General features: G+C 37.1%; 1 protein-coding gene and 1 pseudogene across 16 annotated transcripts in view; one reads left to right on the forward strand and one right to left on the reverse strand.

The window, feature by feature from the left end:
* Window positions 1-20,875, forward strand: part of PRRC2C (proline rich coiled-coil 2C) — a 95,073-nt gene that overhangs the window by 62,790 nt on the left and 11,408 nt on the right. For 13 of the 16 annotated variants that reach the window (XM_043924658.1, XM_043924647.1, XM_043924664.1 and 10 more), the window contains exons 18-27: window positions 226-380; window positions 1,433-2,252; window positions 2,655-2,740; window positions 3,808-3,996; window positions 4,138-4,389; window positions 5,698-5,790; window positions 8,762-8,863; window positions 12,871-13,072; window positions 15,170-15,373; window positions 20,660-20,772. In XM_043924658.1, the coding sequence (XP_043780593.1) occupies window positions 226-380; window positions 1,433-2,252; window positions 2,655-2,740; window positions 3,808-3,996; window positions 4,138-4,389; window positions 5,698-5,790; window positions 8,762-8,863; window positions 12,871-13,072; window positions 15,170-15,373; window positions 20,660-20,772 (2,216 nt within the window). The remainder of the gene's footprint in view (window positions 1-225; window positions 381-1,432; window positions 2,253-2,654; window positions 2,741-3,807; window positions 3,997-4,137; window positions 4,390-5,697; window positions 5,791-8,761; window positions 8,864-12,870; window positions 13,073-15,169; window positions 15,374-20,659; window positions 20,773-20,875) is intronic. The other 3 variants (XM_043924648.1, XM_043924657.1, XM_043924656.1) reach the window with 3 other exon arrangements.
* LOC122708021 lies at window positions 18,456-18,667 on the reverse strand (annotated as a pseudogene).

The raw sequence follows: 20,875 nt of genomic DNA on the forward strand, positions 1-20,875 counted from the left end.
AAACTACCTGTTGTGAGTGATATACATCTTTTTTTCATATATCTATGAAATCTTCAAATTTTAGTAATGGCTATTTTATGGTGTGGAAAATGGGTTATTTTATGAATTATAAGTATTAGATTTTTGCCTTTTTTCTTTTATTTTTAATCACTATTGGATTAAACATTTGTTTTATCTTTTCAGTTGAAAAAAAATTTCACTTTAAATCTTATTCTATTCCCATAGGTGTTGTTATAATTGATGACCATCCTGAAGTAACAGTGGTTGAAGACCCCCAGTCAAATTTGAATGATGATGGTTTTACTGAAGTGGTATCCAAAAAACAGCAGAAGCGTTTACAGGATGAAGAACGCCGAAAGAAGGAAGAACAAATCATACAGGTTTAGTGTTTCAATTTGTTGCTGGTTATTTAGATTATTGCCCAAAATATACTAGGAAATGGTTGAGGTTTCTTCCCACCTATAAGGTCAGGGCTGTATTAATTATTCAAGTGCTGAGAATGATCTGACTTTTCACAACTTTAAACTGTTTTTAACCGCAGTGAGATCAATTTTAAATAAAATGTAATTACTGTATCTCACTATTTGCCTTAGAGAAGATCGTCTTTATTTCAGAGCAGCTTATTTGCCCCATCTTATTTCATTGCAGTGTTAAAGTTTTTAAATCATCTTGGAAATCTAATGAACACAACTGCCATGATCTCTAATAACTTGCAGATTCTTGACCTATATCAGTTTCTCTTATAGTCTAAATTAGTTTATTTAAATGCATAGTATGAATCAACAGTAAGTTAAATTTTTCTTTTTATCAACCCAAACACCCATTTTGCTAAATGCTGAACCAGTATAAACATAAATAGAGCACATGGGTCACAGTGATAAAGAGCCCTGATAGATTAGAAGGCTTTAAAACAGGAAGTCCTGTAAAAATCCTATGTGTGCGATAATATTGAGTTTAATTGAGCATAGTCCTTGAACTAGGTATCTTCAGAAGTCATTTATTGTTACTGTGTTTTAAGAAGGTAAATTGGTGTGTGCATTCTATATAGCATAACACCCACCAACACTCCCAGAATTAATGTTTCTATGGCAAACAACAGTTGAGTGGAACCAATAATTTTTTGTCAGGTAGAATCAGATTTTGCTGCCAAATGAAATTAGTGCGAATTTACTTAATTTCTTTAATTTCAGAATTGGGGAAAAGAGCTTGTGTACCTGTGTATCAAGAATATATGTTTTTTCCTCTATAGCATATTGGCTTCTCATAATTTAAAATCTCATTAGCAACCTTGATGTTTTTATTCTATTGAGAAGGCATTTTGTAAAGTAAAGGAACTAAATTAGCAGTAGGTAACTTTGTTGGAAGATCTGTTCATGAACTATTACATTTCAACTATGTTATTCACACAAATGATTCCTGCAAATTTTTTAAGGTCTGGAATAAAAAGAATGCAAATGAAAAGGGAAGAAATCAGACTTCTAAGCTCCCACCAAGATTTGCCAAAAAACAGGCTCCAGGAACCCAGCAAGTACAGCCTCCAGCTTCAGCTCTAACCTCAGCTCCGGGTCCAGGGTCAACTTCAGCTCCAGTTCCAGCCACAACCCCAGCTCCAGTTCCGGCCTCAACCCCAGTTCCCCTTCTAGCATCACCCGCAGCTTCTGTTCCAGCCCCCACTGCAGTCCCAGTCTTAACCTCCACCTCAGCTCCACTCCCAACCTTAGCCTCAGCCTCAGCTCCAATTCCAGCCTCCACCCCAACTACAGCCACAGCCTCTTCTCCAGCACCGGCTCCAACCCCAATCCTTGCCTCAGCTTCCTCTCCAACCTCTGTCCCCATCCTTACCTCAGCCTCAATTCCCATCCTTGCTTCAGCCTTAGCACCAGCTTCAGCTCCACCTCCAGCCATCTCAGCCCCAACTGTCCCTGCCTCAGCCCCGACAGCCCCAGCCCCAGCCCCAGCCCCAGCCTCAACCCCCACCCTAGTCCAAGTCCCAGTCCCATCTCCCACTGCCCCAGGTCAGACGCAGGGACAGACTCACAAGCCAGTCCAGAGTTCACTACAGACTACAACACAATCTTCAAAACAGCCACCTCCTTCAATCAGACTCCCTTCCGCTCAGACCCCTAATGGCACGGATTATGGAGCCACAGGAAAACCCATCCCGCCCTCGCAGTCACACAGCGCTCTTACGGCCGAATTGTGGGAGAACAAGGTGGCCCCAGCAGCCGTGCTGAATGACATTTCTAAGAAATGTAAGTGTGCAACGGAGAAGTGAGTGGTGGGGAATGGTGTGGCAGTTGAGAGTTTGTTTTCAGTTTTATCTATGAACTAGATAAACTAGCCATCTCTTTTTTTCTTACTAGGAAGCAGTAACAGTAATCTGTAATCTTTAGCTTCCTTTCTTAAAACTTTTATTTCTAAGACAAGTGTGTTACACTTTTAACAGCCATATTTTATGGACAAAACTTTTTGTTGATAAAACAATGTACAATGTTTTGGGGGAATCATTTATTTTGGTGTGCAAGAATCTCTTTAAATACCATGTGAAAAGTCATTCTTCTATTGTCTAGCTACCATTAAAAGAAAGGGTTAAATGGATTATGAATTATTAACCTCTAAATTTAATGGTCATATTTCCTGTGACTTCTTTTCAGTAGGTCCCATTAGTCCACCACAGCCACCTTCCGTCAGTGCGTGGAATAAGCCCCTAACATCATTTGGATCAGCTACTTCATCAGAGGTAGGAGCAGATTTAGTAATGGCTTTTGTGGGGTTATTGTGGCAGTTTTCTTAAAAACAGTTACTCACACTTTGGCCTGTATCAGAATCACCTGGAGAGCTTAATTCCTGATCCTCAGACTACATATTTGCTCTGCAAGAAACACCTTCCACTAATCTTGTATTTTAGATTCAGTTTCAGTGTGACCTCTTAGGGACCTTTTTCTAAGTGATTTAACCATATTTTAATTGTTGCACATCTTTTATCTAAACTTGTTACTTATTTTCTTTATCCATAATAATGCAAATTCTGCAAGTTAGATTGGTAGTGTCTGCCTGGATCAGCAGCTAGCGCAAACAAGGTGTTACATAAATTAGAAGTTTAATTGATGAATTCCTAGGGTGTGTGCACTCCATTACCAGTCACAAAGTGCTTTCATGTATATTTTTATTTTCAGAGCAGAAGTGGGTGACACTGGGATTCCTGTCTTTTTTCTGCTCCTCCATTAATTCATTCATCTATTTGTTGCTGTATTTGTTGTTTTATATTTGTTTTAAATGATTTTTTACATTTAAGTTGAAGGTGTGATTTGCCCTACAGTTCAGGGCAATTAAAGCCAAAACTTTAAAACTTAAGTCTTGCCCTAGTTTTTATTTTATCAGTTGTTTTCTAATACAGATCAGTAGTGGTTAAAGGAATACTTTATTAAAATGTAACCAATGTTAGTTATGGGACTTTTCAGATGGCGCTATAGTAAAGAACTTGCCTGCCAGTGCAGGAGATGTGAGAGACATGTGCTCAATCTCTGGGTTGGAAGGATCCCCTGGAGGAGGCCATGGCAACCCACTCCAGTATTCTTGCCTGGAGAATCCCACGGACAGAGGAGCCTGATGGGCTACAGTCCATGGGATTGCAAAGAGTCGGACATTACTGAAGCGACTAGCATGTATGCATTATCAATTAATCTCAATTAGATGTAGATTGCTTCAAACCTTCTATTGTACTTTTAAAATCTGTAGTATTACATAAATCATTCAGTCAAATTTGAACTCTACTTTGAAGCAAGTTTTTAAATGTACTTTTGCTAGGGAACAAAGAATAGCCAAGAAAGTGGAGTTGAAATTGGAATTGACACAATTCAGTTTGGTGCTCCAGCTTCAAATGGGAATGAAAATGAAATTGTTCCTGTGCTTTCGGAAAAAACTACCGACAAAATATCTGAGCCTAAAGAACAACGGCAGAAGCAGCCACGGGCAGGCCCTATCAAAGCCCAGAAGGTAAATACCGTTTGTGTTCCAGATATAATTGTATGAAAGCCACTAACATATAAGGAGAATAAAAAAGTTTTTTAATTGGATTTAGTTTTCGATGAAATGTCTTTGATCATGACATGTTTTTGTCATAAACGTTGAATTTAGCTTCCAGATTTGAGTCCAGTTGAAAACAAAGAACATAAACCTGGTCCTATTGGAAAGGAACGTTCATTAAAAAATAGAAAAGTAAAAGACGCCCAACAGGTGGAGCCGGAAGGACAAGAGAAACCAAGTCCTGCTACAGTCAGAAGTACAGATCCTGTGACAACAAAGGAAACCAAAGCAGTTTCAGAAATGTCTACTGAAATAGGAACAATGATCTCAGTTTCATCCACAGAATATGGCACTAATGTGAAGGTAAGCAACAGGCAGTGATTACCAAGTCAGTTGATGCAAGCCAGGTCTAATTATGAATGGGGAAAACATCAGCAATACAGTTTTGTTTTTTTTTTTTGGTTGAGGCATGTAGTTCTGTAGCTTATATGGGTTATTATTTCTACAGAGGTTTTATTTCATGGTGTGCATATGTGATCTAAAATTCCTTACAGTAAATTATTTCTTTCTGTGGAGACTAACTCCTAATTCTGGACTATTGGGTAGTTTAAAGTGAAAAATTATTTACACAAGATCAGAATGCTTTTCAGTGAGTTTATAGACTTTGAAAGAATTGCTATATATTTCTTTTTATTTTGTTAATGGATGTAATGGACCCCCTCCTTATCTTGCACACTAATGAGATTCTGAGGTCAGGAAATAACATAACTCCAGTTACTAAGAGAGGGAAAAGGAAATGGCAGCCCACTCTAGTACTCTTGCCCGGAAAATTCCATAGACAGAGGAGCCTGGTAAGCTACAGTCTATGGGGTTTCAAAGAGTCAGACACGACTGAGTGACTTCACAAGCCAGAGTAACTCCAGTATAGCCAGTTTTCTTCCAGAGTTGGAACAAGTCTTGTTTTATTGGTTGAGCACCAGAGGAATGACTGACTTGCATTTAGGGTCTACATTGAATGGAAAAACGCGTATCTTTAAAAATACTCATTAAGGCAAGATAACACTGAGTGACTTATGGGGACTGACACTTGTGGGAGTAGCAAATTTATATCTGCCATTTGGTGTTCACTCTGGAACATATGCTCACTGAAAAGAAAGGTGGATGGAACCTTTCATGTTACTTGAATATTTTCTCTTTTTAATTGCCATGCAGCTCAGTTCATGGAGGTAAAAAGCTCATGTGATCTAACTCTACCATGTTTAAAGGAGAGATTCATGATGATAAACAGAGTTTATCCTAAAATCTAATTGTGACAACTAAATCTTGACATTCATTTATCCATGTTTTATTCTGAAGAAAACAAAAAATCAATAGTTGAAAGTAAGCTATAGAGTTGAGTATAAGAACCACACAGAGTTATGTTAGAAATCCACAGAAGTATTTGGTACTATTGACAGCCTCCTATATTACAGTATATATTTTAAATGTATAGGACACTAGCGGTGGTTGAAATGTTTGTTTTATCCCACTGTTGGTCTCTAAGATTTGAGTGTTAAGGTTTGCTATCCTCTCCTGCTTTCTTCCAAAATAACTTTACGACTGTTAGGCTGTCATTAGAAAGTGACTAGTTCAGTTTAAAACTTTTTTTTTTTTTCTCTTATCACTTCACAGGAGTCTGTAACAGACTATACTACACCTTCTTCCTCTCTGCCTAACACTGTGGCTACTAATAATGCAAAGATGGAGGATACTTTGGTTAATAATGTAAGTAATCAACTGGAGATGTTGGCAGGTTTGGATAGAAACCTGGCTATTGTACCTAAAACACACTTTATGATTAGTATTTAACTCTTCTCAGAGTAAGAGTTGTCAGTAAGTTTGTATTTAGGAACACTGTAATGTAATTAGGGGAAATAGTCAAAGCTGAGTTGTTGTTTTTCCCCTGAAAGTCATCACTTTATATTTAATATCCAGGCTTGTGATGCTTCGGCTTGGTTTCATATCTACTAATCCTATTAACCTGGTTTTGGTAAAAAAAAAAAATTTATTCTTAGTTTTCACATTCTACTGATTCAGCATTTAATTTTGTTGGTAATTTTGTTCTTAAATGACACCTTTTTATAATGCTGTGAAAGGTCGTTCACTTAAAACAATAAGACAATTAGATTATTGCTGAAGATTTATGTGTTTCTTTTTTAATTTGAAAAATGATACTGAACATTAACAACTTCATTCCTGTTGTGAAGACTGAAGGGTTTATTTTCATAAACCCTTGAATACTTTATTAAAAGATGACAGTAAGTTATACAAATCTAGCTCTCGCCTCCCAAAGCAACCATATTATAATTTAAGAATCTGTTAAATATGGGTCCAGTCCAGTACTTTGCCTAGTTCACAGACTGACAGGTGAAAAATGGGCAAGCAAAAAAAAAAAAAAGAAAAGCATTTAGAAGTTACATGTGTGGCTCTTGTTTTGGAGAGCAGATAACGGTGGAAATTTGGTCATCTGCTCTCTTTTTTAAGTATAGTCCTCTATAAACAAAGGCTTTTCTTTAAAATAATAATAATAATAATAACCTTTACAGATACATTTAGAGAGCTCTTAAAAGGCTTCAGTTATATAACTGAGAATAAAAACTCTGAATTATGTTTTATTACAGTGTCTTTGCTGCTGTGTTTTCTGTTTTTCTCTTTAGTGTCAGGTATATAGGCTTTTAGGTGAAATGCATTAGGGATCATTTAATCCAACTTTTGTAGTCTGGCTGAAGGAAAAGGTATAGAAAGGAAGAGGTCACACATTTTGTCTTTGTGATAGGAGAGCACTTTTGGAGCTGATGAATATAATTTGTCCAATTTCCTCTTCCCCTGACTTTGTGAGGAAAGGTTTATTTAACTTTCTGTAGTAAGCAATGGAATACTAGGGAAGGGCAAAAGGGCTTAGTCAGTTTAATTCCTATTGTCACTACGTGAATTATCAAGTAATGATAACTGAAATTGAGTCAGTAAGGTTTAATTATATTTGAATGGTGGTGTCTTTTCTCATTTTAGAAAAATATAGAATATGTTACCTTTTGCAGAGTATTATAATGCCTTCTGCCAAACTACCCTTTTCTAAAAATTTAATTTATGAAATATGAATATGGAAGGAAAGATCATTAATCTCAAAACCCTTAAAACTCATTGAAAAATATCCTCATGAACATTTTAATGGTTTCCGTCTGATCTGCAAGGCTGATTAACATAGTGACTTGTATACAAAGGACTACTGAAGGGAAGATGCCCAGTCTTGTGTATAAGTAAATAGTCTGTTTGATTTTTAGCAGTGTATTCAGAATATATTTGAAAACAAGCTCAGTTTGGGTCAGGGAGCATTTATAAAAAGTCATCAGTTTGAAATGATTTCACAGTGTTGCTTATTTGTGCCAGGTTTGGTGGTGATTCTGAGCTTAATATAGTGTTAAAAACAATCATCCTATATGGGGAAATTTTTAGGACTTTTTGAAATGTCCCTTTTTTATTCATTAAACCAGGGGTTCCATTTTATGCATAGAACTGTGGTCTCTTTAAAAATTAAACTGGGGAAATCCTTGACAGTCCAGTGGCTGGGACTCTGCACTTCTAGAGTGCATGAGTTTAATCTCTGGTCAGGGAGCTGGGATTCCCACAAGCCACTTGGTGTGTCTAAAAAATTAAAATTAAACTGAAAGATGGCTTATTTCCCTTGTTGAGGCTTAACACACTTTTTTTAAGGATCTTAACTGATTTATTGGTTATAGTACCTAATATTACAGTTGTTTTGAATCTTGAATGATTCAAATCAATTTAAATCTTGAAGATTTAAATGCAGGTGGTCTTTTTGATCATTATAGCACAGCTATTTTAAAGATTTATCAAATAATCTCCGTTAGATTGCCCATAGTATCACAAAGTGATCATCTTAAACCCCTCCCCAGCATTTCATTTTATTTATACTGAGTGAACCATCAAAATCAGTCATGTAGTAGTACATAATAAAATCTTAAGATCCAGAGAATTAGAAGGAAAAAAGAGATAAAGGTAGCAAGTTTCCAATATCTTCAAGTTTCTGTTGAATAACAGTACATACCACAATTATGTATTGCTATCACAACTTGTTTAGTGTAACAAGGTGGAGGTGATAATTATATCCTTTCCTCCCAACATTACTTTTGTTCTTGAATCTAGTTATGAGTTGACTAGGTTGCTGTGAAGAGACTTTATTATATTTACTCTATCATGTTAAATGCTTTATATGGAACCTGTGGGTTCTGTAAATGGTAGAAATTATATTCCCTAGAGCTTTGCTTTACAATGTATGGTCCAGGGACCAGCAGCATCAGCATCACCTGGGAGCTTGTTGAAAGGCAGAATTTCGTGCCTTCCCCAGACCAAGTGAGTCTGAATCTGCGTTTCAACAAATACCCCAAGTGTTTTGTATATACATTAAAATATAGGAGCATGGCTTTTAAGTTTATACCTTATATATGTGACAGATTCTTTTTCTTTCAGTGATGTATAAATAAGCAGATAGTATTTCTTTTCAGAAGTTTGATCTAAGATGTCCAGAGTTATCAATTAGTATAAGTGCAGTGTAACTTCAGTCAAATATTCCTGTTGGCTGTAGTGAAAATAACCTTAGAATACATTAGCATTATCTTTAATGGGGCTTTTGTGGCAGACTTAGTTAGATTGTGATATGTGTTGCCTACCTTTTCAGGTGCCCCTGCCCAACACCCTCCCCCTCCCTAAGAGGGAGACTATACAACAGAGCTCCAGCCTAACTTCAGTTCCTCCCACTACTTTCAGCCTCACCTTCAAGGTATGTACAACATCCATCTCTAAAGGTCCTTGATTATTGCATGCAAGGGGACATAAGTTAATACTCTTGGTATTCTTACTAGTTTTGTGCAATAATCAGCAATACTAAGCTGAGGGAATGGAGTGATGTCAAATTACACCTTAGTTTTTAACACCACATAGTAGTAGCTTGATACCTTCATATTTAAAATGAGGCCTATGCTTGTGAATTTTGTCTTAAAAATACAAGAGAGCATTTTTTATTTGGTTTGTGTTGGGTTCCTCTTAGAGACTGTAATAGTTACTGGAAACATTAGTTGTGCAGAAAGCAACTAACCTGGTGTTGCATGTTTTTTTTTTTATCGTAAGTACCAATAATGGTTAAGAATGCTATTTTTTTGTCTTTCCTGTAAGTCATGTGTGAATTGAATGAATGCAAAGTGGTAGTTCTGAAGATGTAATTGATTAAAACAAGTAATTTTTTATTTGATTTTTGTTGGATAATTTTTGAATAAGAGTCCAAAAGAGATTTTACACAACACATGCTTTTTGTTGTCAAGAAATTTAGTCTTATTTTTTTTTTCATCTCCTGTTACAGTTAATATTTTGAGCTATGCTACATGTTACTAATACTCTTGTACAATTGAGTTATTTGAGAGTATTTTATATCAGTTCTTCACCCCAAGAGTAGTCAGTGGTTAAAAAGAACAGATGCACAGATATGGAATTAAGTGAGGATTATTTTTAACTGCATTTATTTATCTCTTTGGTGCTATGTATTTAGTTTTATAACCTGGACCAGTATTTATCCTCTATTATAGCAGGACTTTCTGATGCTGCACTGGTTGCCAGTGAATCTTTTTGATGATGGTCAAGAGAGGAAGTAACTAAGTTGTTTTATAATATGGTCAGTGTTTGTTTCTAGACTCTTGGTGTTTGATTCTCCAGCCTCCTGACCACTTGTCCCCTTGACCCCCACCAACTTCTTTTTTTTTTATACCCCCAACTTCTTTTTAAGAAGTTGCTTAAATATAAGTTTGAGACAAAATTTTTACAAGACAACCACTCTGCTTTGTATCATCTCCATCTTTACCCAGTCCTTACTGTTTACTGCCAGTTCCTCCTACTCAAAGTCAAAGCTGTGGTTTTTCCAGTAGTCATGTATGGATGTGAGAGTTGGACTATAAAGAAAGCTGAGCGTCGAAGAATTGATGCTTTTGAACTGTGGTGTTGGAGAAGACTCTTGAGAGTCCCTTGGACTGCAAGGAGATCCAACCAGTCCATCCTAAAGGAAATTAGTCCTGAATATTCATTGGAAGGACTGATACTGAAGCTGAAACTCCAGTACTTTGGCCAACTGATGTGAAGAACCAACTCACTGGAAAAGACCTGATGCTGGGAAAGATTGAAGGCAGGAGGAGAAGGGGACAACAGAGAATGAGATGGTTGAATGGCATCACTGACATGATGGACATGAATTCGAGTAGGCTCCGGGAGTTAGTGATGGATAGGGAGGCCTGGTGTGCTACAGTCCATGGAGTCGCAAAATTCGGGCACAACTGAGCCACTGAACTGAACTGAACCTCATACTCAGCCTTTTTTGTTGTTTTTCCCCTTGAATGACTGTCTCAACCTGTGTTTCGTACTTTTACATTTGCTGTCTCAAATAAGCAAATATAATATCATTAGTTATTCTTTAGGCTAGGTGTTGATTCTTCACATTGCCTTTCACTGGATGTTTTTAATACCCCCAAAAAATACAGTTGAATTAAACTAAATTTAAATTGTATTAGCTTAAGACTTTTTCTAGTTTCTTTATTTTTATTTTTTTAGTGTAATTTTATTTTATACTGGAATATAGTTGATTTATGTTTTGTTAGTTTCAGATGTACAGTGAAGTGATTCAGTTCTACATATGCATATATACATTAGTTTTCAGGTATTTTTCCCTTATAGGTTATTATAGAATAGTGAGTAAAGTTCTCTGTGCAGTACAGTAGGTCCTTGCTGATTATCTGTGTTTACTTTTTTTGTTAATGCCTCTATTTGAGAGATTTATAAAGTATGGAAATCTCTATTAACATTATATGGGTATTACTGACAGTATATTTGTCAAAAGGAAAAATGAATATAGTTAAGTAATTATACTTTTTAGGTTCTTTGAATTTCTAAAATTAGATTCTAAATTTTCTTGCTGCTTAAGAAATGAAACCAATGTGTATGGCTTAAGAATCATGTGAAATTGGTAAGCTATAATTTATTTCCAATACAACAAAACTGGTTATAAAAGGCATTGTAGTCTTTAAAATTGCTCTAAATCATAAAATCTCAATACTAGCAAATTGCATTTTGTTGGACTTCTTAAGTGGTAGTATGTGGGGTTTTTTTACTTTTGTTTCTTACTCTCAATAAGACTTCCATTTTAAAATAAAGCACATTTGAAATCAGCAAGGTGACTGTGAGGAAAAGGAAAGAAGCAAACCTGAAAGTGTCTTATAATTTGAATTTGTAGTAATGATATTAGCCATCAAGGTTAAATTGTATATAGTGTGTGTTTTAATAGGAAAGTAGGGAGATATGTAATATTTCTCAAATTATTAAAGTTAAAATCAGGTTGAATTTTTTATAAAGTTGGTACATCAGGGACCTACAAACTTCCCAACAGTGGTATTTTAAAATCTTATTTGTGAAAAGTGTTCTCATGGGGCTTACCTGGTGGCTCAGATGGTAAAGAATTTGCCTGCAATATGGGAGACCCAGGTTCAATCCCTGGTTGAGAAAGATCCCCTGGAGAAGGAAATGGCAATCCACTCCAGTATTCTTGCCTGGAAAATCCCGTGGACAGAGGAGCCTGGTGGGCTACAGTCTATTCGGTTGCAGAGTCGGATACAACTAACACATAGTATACATATACACATGTAAGTCATTGCTGCTGAATTTTGTAGATTATCTTGGATTTTTCCTTCCCACTCAATATTTTGACTAGTAGAACAAAAAACTTCAAAATTTCTGTTATCTGTTCCTTTCCTGTTCAAGGAGCCTCAGGATAGTTGAGAATCTATATCTTTGCTCTCCAATTCATTATCCACACACCACATGTAGTTACTGAGCACTTGAATGTGGCTAATCCAAGTTGAGGTGTGTGCTGTAAGTGTAAAAGGAAATAGATACTGGATTTGAAATGTTACTTTTTAAATTAAAACATCTCAATTTTTATATTGATTATAGGTTTTAATTATTATTGTAGATATATTGGGTTGAATGACATATGTTAGCAGAATTAGTTTTACCTCTTTATTTTTTAAAGTGTGGCAACTGGAAAATATAAAATTACATATGGCTTACATTTATGTCTGTTGAACAGCTCTAAATAGATTAAATAAGACCCATTTCTACTTTTTAAGAAACTAAGACTACAGGTAAAATCAGCACCCACAAATACAAATGGTGGCAGTAAGAACCTGAAATGCTTAATGGGGTCTGGACATGAAACAAGAAATATTTCTACTGTAACCAAGCCTAAAGCCTGCCTGGTTACATTGCCTTTAAAACACTGTGAACATAAAATAGCCAAACAGAAGATACATCTCACTTGCCTTAAGAAATGTTGGCTTAAAGGCTTAAAAAGAAAGATTGGAGAGAATGGATATTTAATGGAGGACCTTTAGTGTCTTGCTTACTAGAATCCTTAAATCAGTCCAAAAGGACATGGTATTTCCGTTTCCTTATTCACTGGTAGGAATAAGGACTCATATTTAGATGATTAAAGCTGTCTCTATGTTTCACTGACCTGTTTGCCAGAGCCTTTAACAAATTCTATAGAGACAGAATTAAAACCCATTGCAGTTTGAGTAAAAGAGCGGAGATAAAGAGAAAGTGAAAGGTTTAAAAGCCTTGTGGTACTAATCTGAAAGATTGTATTTGGAATACACTTATGTATATATGTTTATGTATGTGTATTAGTTCTGTGTTACGATAGTGATTTTTTTTTTTTTTTTTTGGCTTTAAAAAATGTTCTTTTTGTTCCAGATGGAGTCTGCTCGCAAGGCGTGGGAGAATTCTCCAAATGTAAGGGAAAAAGGATCCCCGGTAACTTCCACAGCACCTCCAATTGCAAGTGGGGTCAGCAGTAGTGCCAGTGGACCAAGCACTGCTAATTACAATTCGTTCTCAAGTGCATCGATGCCTCAGATTCCTGTTGCTTCAGTCACTCCCACAACTTCACTATCAGGTAGAAATCCTTGTGTACCTTTTCTTTAACTATCTTAAATTATTTAAAATTTCTTTAAGATCTTTTCCTATTTACTCTCCCCAAAAATATATTTATAAAAGATGTAAGATTGTACATGAGATAATTATCAGCTCTTTTATAAACTTAGCAGTTTGCCTTCTTCCCCTCTCTTTACCCTCTCCCAATTTTAGCTTGGTAAATATTTAAGGATGGCTTACTAAAGTACTTCAGTTGATCTTTTCTTCCCACCCCAATTGTCAATACAGATATCCAGAAGTAATTGGTGGGAAATTTCCTCTCTTGTTCCTCTAAATTTTTTTTATAAATTTTACCTTTTGATTTTTATTATTTAACTCATACAGCTAATTAGACCCATTCAGAAATAACACAGAATCACAAAGCTTTTAAGTTTTCTGTGATCTGTATCTAATTTGAAGGAGCTCTTGGTGTGAGTCTATTGATTTGACATATTTTCTGGGGAAGAGTTACGGGGTAGAGACTTCCCAGTCTGTTATTTGAATAAATGATATCCATCGGCTTTGGTGTTTTGGGTTATGTTGTTTTTAAGGAGAGTCTGTCAGCACCCCAAGTTAGAAGGTGTTTTTCTTAAAATGTTTCACTAGTGTGTAATCCTTTATCTCATATGGGGCTTTATCATTCTTAAAGAACCAGAGATGAAGTATTTGACTCTGTGAAGGTACAGCCTTTTACAATATGCATAACCATGTTTCTTCTGAAAATAGAAGTTTCATTTTAAGCTTTCCTAATACTGTCTATATTTCCGAAACAGTGGGAAAGTCCTTTTCCAACACATGTAAAATGTGTACAGCACAGAATTTACTTTCTCTGGCTAGTTTTCATTTAGTGATGGCAGTAATGATTTTCAGTATTCCAGCTTTCTGTGCTAGTTTTAAGCACCAAAAGGACTATACTTTGGGTTGTACTATAGTCATTTGATATTATCTGGAATCAGACAATTGTCTGGAATCAGACAAACCCATAGGTTCACATCAAAGACAGTATTCCAACTGTACTTCTTCCACCACCCATTTGCAAGACATCTTCATTATATAAATATTAACAGCTTAGGCCCCAGACTGCTTGGGGATAGGGAATGATGCTGCAAAGGAACCAGGAGGAGAGTACGGTAGGAAGATTAGGAAATAAAGAGATCGAGAAACTTTCTGCTGTTTTCTTTGGAACCCAACTACTTCCTTTCCTCGGGGCTAGTTTCCCTACACTTCCCTCAACTAGTATAAGTTTTTAACAAGGACCTTCTTGCCTGGTCATCCAAATGGAAGAAAAGAGATACCTCAATCTTAGTCCTCTCTTAGAACATCATTTGATGTCTGAAAATAATAATAACTATTACGTCTGACTTTTGAATCAAATACCTGTATTGTTATTTACAGTAGTATTATTAATAGTTTTGTTTTTAAAGTATTACTAAATACAAGGAGAGAATAGTCTTAAGTTTGTGTGTCTTTCTAGGAGCAGTTTACATTAAATTTTTATATTACATTAATAATAATTATTCTTAAGGTATAGCACTTTTTCCTGTGTTTCTTATGTTTATGCCTAGCCTTTAATAGATGTTCAAATATGTATTTGACATTCTAAAGCTCCTTAAGGTATTTTGCCACAAAGAGGAAAAAATCTAACCTTGAGTTTCTGTGACATTTGGGGAGCAGTTGTGGTCTGTCAAGGCCCATTTATGTGCTTGTATTTATGTCTCACCGTAAATGAATAAGTTCTTGATTATCCTTTGTGATGATTGAAAACTATGTATTAGTTTGACACTAAGCTATGACAAATGTTATAGACTCGCAGCCTTCTTGTTTTATGAGTTTATATTTAAAGTTTCTATTTATCTTTCTCCAGATTTTGTAGTCCTGTTGCATCTGATAATTGTTTCTTCCTATTATAAGCCACTTCATATCCACTTTTGGTCTGAGATGCAGTATATAAGTACATAATAAGTACTTACTCGGCATAAATATTAATTTTCCAGTTTCCAATTGATGAATTTACCTGAATTTGCTTGAATTTACTTAAATATATTACACTTCTCTCATTTTATCCCTCTCCCCAATGTAGGAGCTGGTACATATACTACCTCTTCTTTGAGTACAAAATCTACAACCACATCAGACCCTCCTAATATCTGTAAAGTGAAACCCCAACAATTACAAACGAGCAGCCTGCCTTCTGCAAGTCATTTTTCACAGTTAAGCTGTATGCCTTCCCTTATTGCTCAGCAACAACAGAGTCCACAAGTCTATGTGTCTCAGTCTGCAGCAGGTAAGATTTTTAAGATTTGAATATAAGGAATTTAGAAAATGAAGATGTTTTAATGCTTCTGCTTTTTTTTCTCTTTCCCTGTTCAAGTTTGTGTTTTTTTATTTGCTTTGCAAATTTGTTTCCTTATAGAATTGAATGCTGTCTCTCTTTGGTACATCTTCAGGGGCTTGTGACAGGTGTTTCTTATACATATGTTACATAGATAGTAGACAAATTAGTGTACCCGTGGATTCCAAGTCTGCAGATTTAATCAGCTGTGGATTGAAAGCATTTGAAAAAAATTTCAAAGTTCCAAAAAACAAAGCTCGTATTGTCTGTGTATGGATAACTATTTATGTAGTATTTACATTGTATTAGGTATTATAAGTAACCTAGAGATTTAAAGTATATGAAAGGATATGCTTGGGTTATATGCAAACAGTGTACCCAATTTTACATAAGAGACTTGAGCATTTGCAGATTTTGGTATCTGGGCCAGGGACAGTGAGGGTGGTATCCTGGAACCAACCCTCTACAGAGAACCAAAGTTTGTTATCTGAAACCTGACAAATTGATGATAAAGTAGATGAGGGAAGAATAAACCTAAGAACAACAAAGAAGAAAATTTATATATTGGGAGGGGTAACATCCTACTAAATTCCACAACATTCAGTTCAGGAGCTCAGTTGTGCTGACTCTGTGACCCCATGGACTACAGCACTCCAGGCCTTCCTGTCCATCACTAACTCCTGGAGTTTACCCAAACTCATGTCCATTGAGTCGGTGATGCCATCCAACCATTTCATCCTTTGTCGTCCCTTTCTCCTCCTGCCCTCAGTCTTTCCCAGCATCAGGGTCTTTTCAAATGAGTCAGCTCTTCACATCAGGTGGCCAAAGTATTGGAGTTTCAGCTTCAACATCAGTCCTTCCAATGAACAGCCAGGACTGATCTCCTTTAGGATGGACTAGTTGGATCTCTTTGAAGTCCAAGGGACTCTCAAGAGTCTTCTCCAACACCACAGTTCAAAAGCATCAATTCTTTAGCACTAAGCTTTCTTTATAGTCCAGCTCTCACATCCATACCTGACTACTGGAGAAACCATAGCCTTGACTAGACAGACCTTTGTTGACAAAGTAATGTCTCTGCTTTTTAATATGCTCTCTAGGTTGGTCATAACTTTTCTTCCAAGGAGTAAGCGTCTTTTAATTTCATGGCTGCAATCACCATCTGCATGTGATTTTGGAGCCCCCAAAAATAAGTCAGCTACTGTTTCCACTGTTTCCCCATCTATTTGCCATGAAGTGATGGGACCAGATGCCATGATCTTAGTTTTCTGAATGTTGAGCTTTAAGCCAACTTTTTCACTCTCCTCTTTCACCTCCGTCAAGAGTCTTTTTAGTTCATCTTCACTTTCTGCCATAAGGGTGGTGTCATCTGCATATCTGAGGTTATTGATATTTCTCCCAGCAGTCTTGATTCCAGCTTGTGCTTCATCCAGCCCAGCCTTTCTCATGATGTATTCTGCATATAAGTTAAATAAGTAGGGCGACAATATACAGCCTTGACGTACTCCTTTTCCTATTTGGAACCAGTCTGTTGTTCCATGTCCAGTTCTAGCTGTTGCTTCCTGACCTCCATACAGGTTTCTCAAGAGGCAGGTCCAGTGGTTTGGTATTCCCATCTCTTTCAGAATTTTCCACAGTTTATTGTGATCTACACAGTCAAAGGCTTTGGCATAGTCAATAAAGCAGAAATAGATGTCTTTCTGGAACTCTCTTGCTTTTTCGATGATCCAGCAGATGCTGGCAATTTGATCTCTGGTTCCTCTGCCTTTTCTAAATCCAGCTTGAACTTCTGGAAGTTCATGGTTCACGTATTGCTGAAGCCTAGCTTGGAGAATTTTAAGCATTACTTTACTAGCATGTGAGATGAATGCAGTTATGCAGTAGTTTATTCTTTGACATTGCCTTTCTTTGGGATTGGAATGAAAACGGACCTTTTCCAGTCCTGTGGCCACTGCTGAGTTTTCCAAATTTGCTGGCATGTTGAGTGCAGCACTTCCACAGCAGCATCTTTTAGGATTTGAAATAGCTCAACTGGAATTCCATCACCTCTTCTAGCTTTGTTCGTAGTGATGCTTCCTAAGGCCCACTTGACTTCACATTCCAGGATGTCTGCCTCTAGGTGAGTGATCACAACATCATGGTTATCTGGGTCATGAAGATCTTTTTTGTACAGTTCTTCTGTGTATTCTTGCCACTTAATATCTTCTGCTTCTGTTAGGTCCATGCCATTTCTGTCCTTTATTGAGCCCATCTTTGCATGAAATGTTCCCTTGGTATCTCTAATTTTCTTGAAGAGATGTCTAGTCTTTCCCATTCTGTATTTTTCCTCTTATTTCTTTGCACTGATCGCTGAGGAAGGCTTTCTCTCTCTGTGCTATTCTTTGGAACACTGCATTCAAATGGGTATATCTTTCCTTTTCTGCTTTGCATTTCACTTCTCTTCTTTTCACAGCTGTTGGTAAGGCCTCTTCAGATAGCCATTTTGCTTTTTTGCATTTCTTTTTCTTGCGGATGGTCTTGATCCCTGTCTCCTGTACAATGTCACGAACTTCCGTCCATAGTTCATCAGGCACTCTTATCAGTTCTAGTCCCTTAAATCTATTTGAAACTTCCACTGTATAGTCATAAGGGATTTGATTTAGGTCATACCTGAATGGTCTAGTGGTTTCCCTACTTTTCTTCAATTTAAATCTGAATTTGCCAATGAGGAGTTCGTGATCTGAGCCACAGTCAGCTTCCGGTCTAGTTTTTGCTGACTGTATAGAGCTTCTCTGTCTTTGGCTGCAAAGAATCTAATCAACCTGATTTCGGTGTTGGCCATCTGGTGATTCCACACGTGGAGTCTTCTCTTGTGTTGTTGGAAGAGGGTGTTTGCTGTGACCAGTGCATTCTTTTTTTTTTTTTTTTAACAAAAGTTTATTCTTAAATGTACGATAGGTTCCAAGACAACACTTCATTTTAGCTATAGGCAGCAACAGATATCATGGCAGGGAATCCAGGTGTTTTGACAGGAATGGAACTAAGGGTCATCATTGCCTCAGGCACAAGGAACAGCTTGCTTTTTGCCAGATTTCTTAATTCCACCGGTAGCCAGGGGGCCTTTCCCCACGGCCTTTGCTTTTAGCTCCTCAAGTTTCTTCTGCTCCTCTTTCTGCTTCTGCTTGAATGACTTATCTTCCTCGTCCATCTCCTTGACTTGCTTCTTGGGCTGCTTCAGGGGCTTTTTTTGCCACCTTCGCGGCCCGACATGGCGCCTGCCACCCCTTCCCCAGACCCTGCCACCAGAAGCGGAGCTGACCAGTGCATTCTTTTGGCAAAAGTCTATTAGCCTTTGCCCTGCTTCTTTCTGTACTCCAAGGCCAAATTTCCCTGATATTCCAGGTGTTTCTTGACTTCCTACTTTTGCATTCCAGTCCCCTATAGTGAAAAGGATATATTTTTTTGGGTGTTAGTTCTAGAAGGTCTTGTAGGTCTTCATAGAACCATTCAACTTCTTCAGCCTTACTGGTCGGGGCATAAACTTGCATTACCGTGATATTGAATGGTTTGCCTTGGAAAAGAACATGTTAAGCAGAGTTAAATTGTAAATAAATGATTGAAAAATATTCAGGCTCACTCATAATTTAAGTTCAGAATAAAGGACAGTGAGGCTATTTCTTGTCTTTCTATTTGGGAAATACTAGGATGATTGATAATACTTAGCATATTTAATACCCAGTATCTGTAAGGATCCATAGGTATTTTTCCTAGGTTCTTAAAGCACATTGCCAGTGAGCGTTTAAGTTGGCATAATTCTTTTAGGAAAGTATCTCAGAATGTTTTGTGTGTTCATCATCACTGTCTGTGGTTTGAAGGCTTCTCATTGCAATGCCTTCTTTTGTTGCAGAGCACAGGCTCTAGGCACTTGGGCTCAGTAGTTGTGGCACACAGAGGTTTAGCTGCTCTGCAGCATGTGGGGTCTTCCCAGACCAGGGATCAAACCCATGTCTCCTGCATTGGCAGGTGGTTTCTTTACCACTGAGCCACCAGGGAAGCCAGTGTGGAGTCTTATCATATAGATAAACCTACTTGTTAATCAGAGATATATGTATGAGGGTGTTCATTCACTGCAGGACTGTTTATAATGATAATGAAAGCAATATGGAAAGTTCTCCCAAACATACTGTTATATAAAACAACATAACGCAAAGCAGTGAGTATCAACATGGAGGAGAAATCTGTTAAGAATCTATACCAAATTCTTTCAATTATTAGGCTCTTAAAGCACATTGCTAGTGAGCATATAAATTGGCATAATTCTTTTGAAATATTTTGCCAAATTCTAGTTGGTTCAGTTCAGCCCAGTCGCTCAGTCATGTCCTACTCTTTGCGACCCAATGGACTGCAGCACGCCAGGCTTCCCTGTCGATCACCAACTCCTGGAGCTTGCTCAAACTCATGTCCATTGAGTCAGTGATGCCATCCAGCCATCTCATCCTCTGTCGTCCCCTTCTCCTGCCTTCAGTCTTTTCCAGCATCAGGGTCTTTTCCAGTGAGTCGGTTCTTTGCATTAGGTGGCCCAAGTATTGGAGTTTCAGCTTAAGCAGCAGTCCTTCCAATGAATATTCAGGACTGACTTCCTTGAGGATTGACTGGTTGGATCTCCTTGCAGTCCAAGGGACTCTCAAGAGTCTTCTCCACAGTTCAAAAGCATCAATTCTTCTGTCTCAGCTTTCTTTATGATCCAACTCTCACATCCATACATGACTACGGAAAAAACCATAGCTTTGACTAGACGGACCTATGTCAGCAAAGTAATGTCTCTGCCTTTTAACACGCATGTAGGTTGGTCATAGCTTCTTCCAAGGAGTGTATAAATTGGCATAATTCTTTTGAAATATTTTGCTAAGTTCTAATTGGTAGATTTAAAATTAGGGTGGATTCGCTGGTTCATTTTCAATTTTTGTGGATTATATAAAGTTTTGCTAGTTTATACCCCAGTGGCAGTATATGAGTGTTTTTTTCCTACCTTCCACAAGTACGAGAGTGTCATTGTTTTAATTTGCATATACCTGTCAGGTAGAAGTGTTATATCTTTTTCCTTTTGCATCTTTTCACATTTCTAGTTTTTCCTTAGCTATATGAATTTTCAGAAGGCTCACTTAATATGAAGTCTGCTTTAAAGTTTGGTTTGGGGTTACTGTTTGGAAGATTCTGAAGGTGAGACACTCACTGCTTCTTGTTTTTCCTGCTAACCTGTAGCTCAGATCCCAGCTTTCTACATGGACACAAGTCATCTGTTCAATACCCAACATGCACGACTGGCTCCACCATCCTTGGCTCAGCAACAAGGCTTCCAACCGGGTCTCTCTCAGGTAAATATCACAGGCTTCTTTCACCCTATCATGTTTATGGTGTAATAGTATTTGGGGGTTCAGTTTAGAGCTAGTAATGGATTGAAAAGGAATTTTAGATGTT

The sequence above is a fragment of the Cervus elaphus genome, chromosome 14, assembly GCF_910594005.1.
Source record: "Cervus elaphus chromosome 14, mCerEla1.1, whole genome shotgun sequence".
Taxonomy (NCBI): domain Eukaryota; kingdom Metazoa; phylum Chordata; class Mammalia; order Artiodactyla; family Cervidae; genus Cervus; species Cervus elaphus.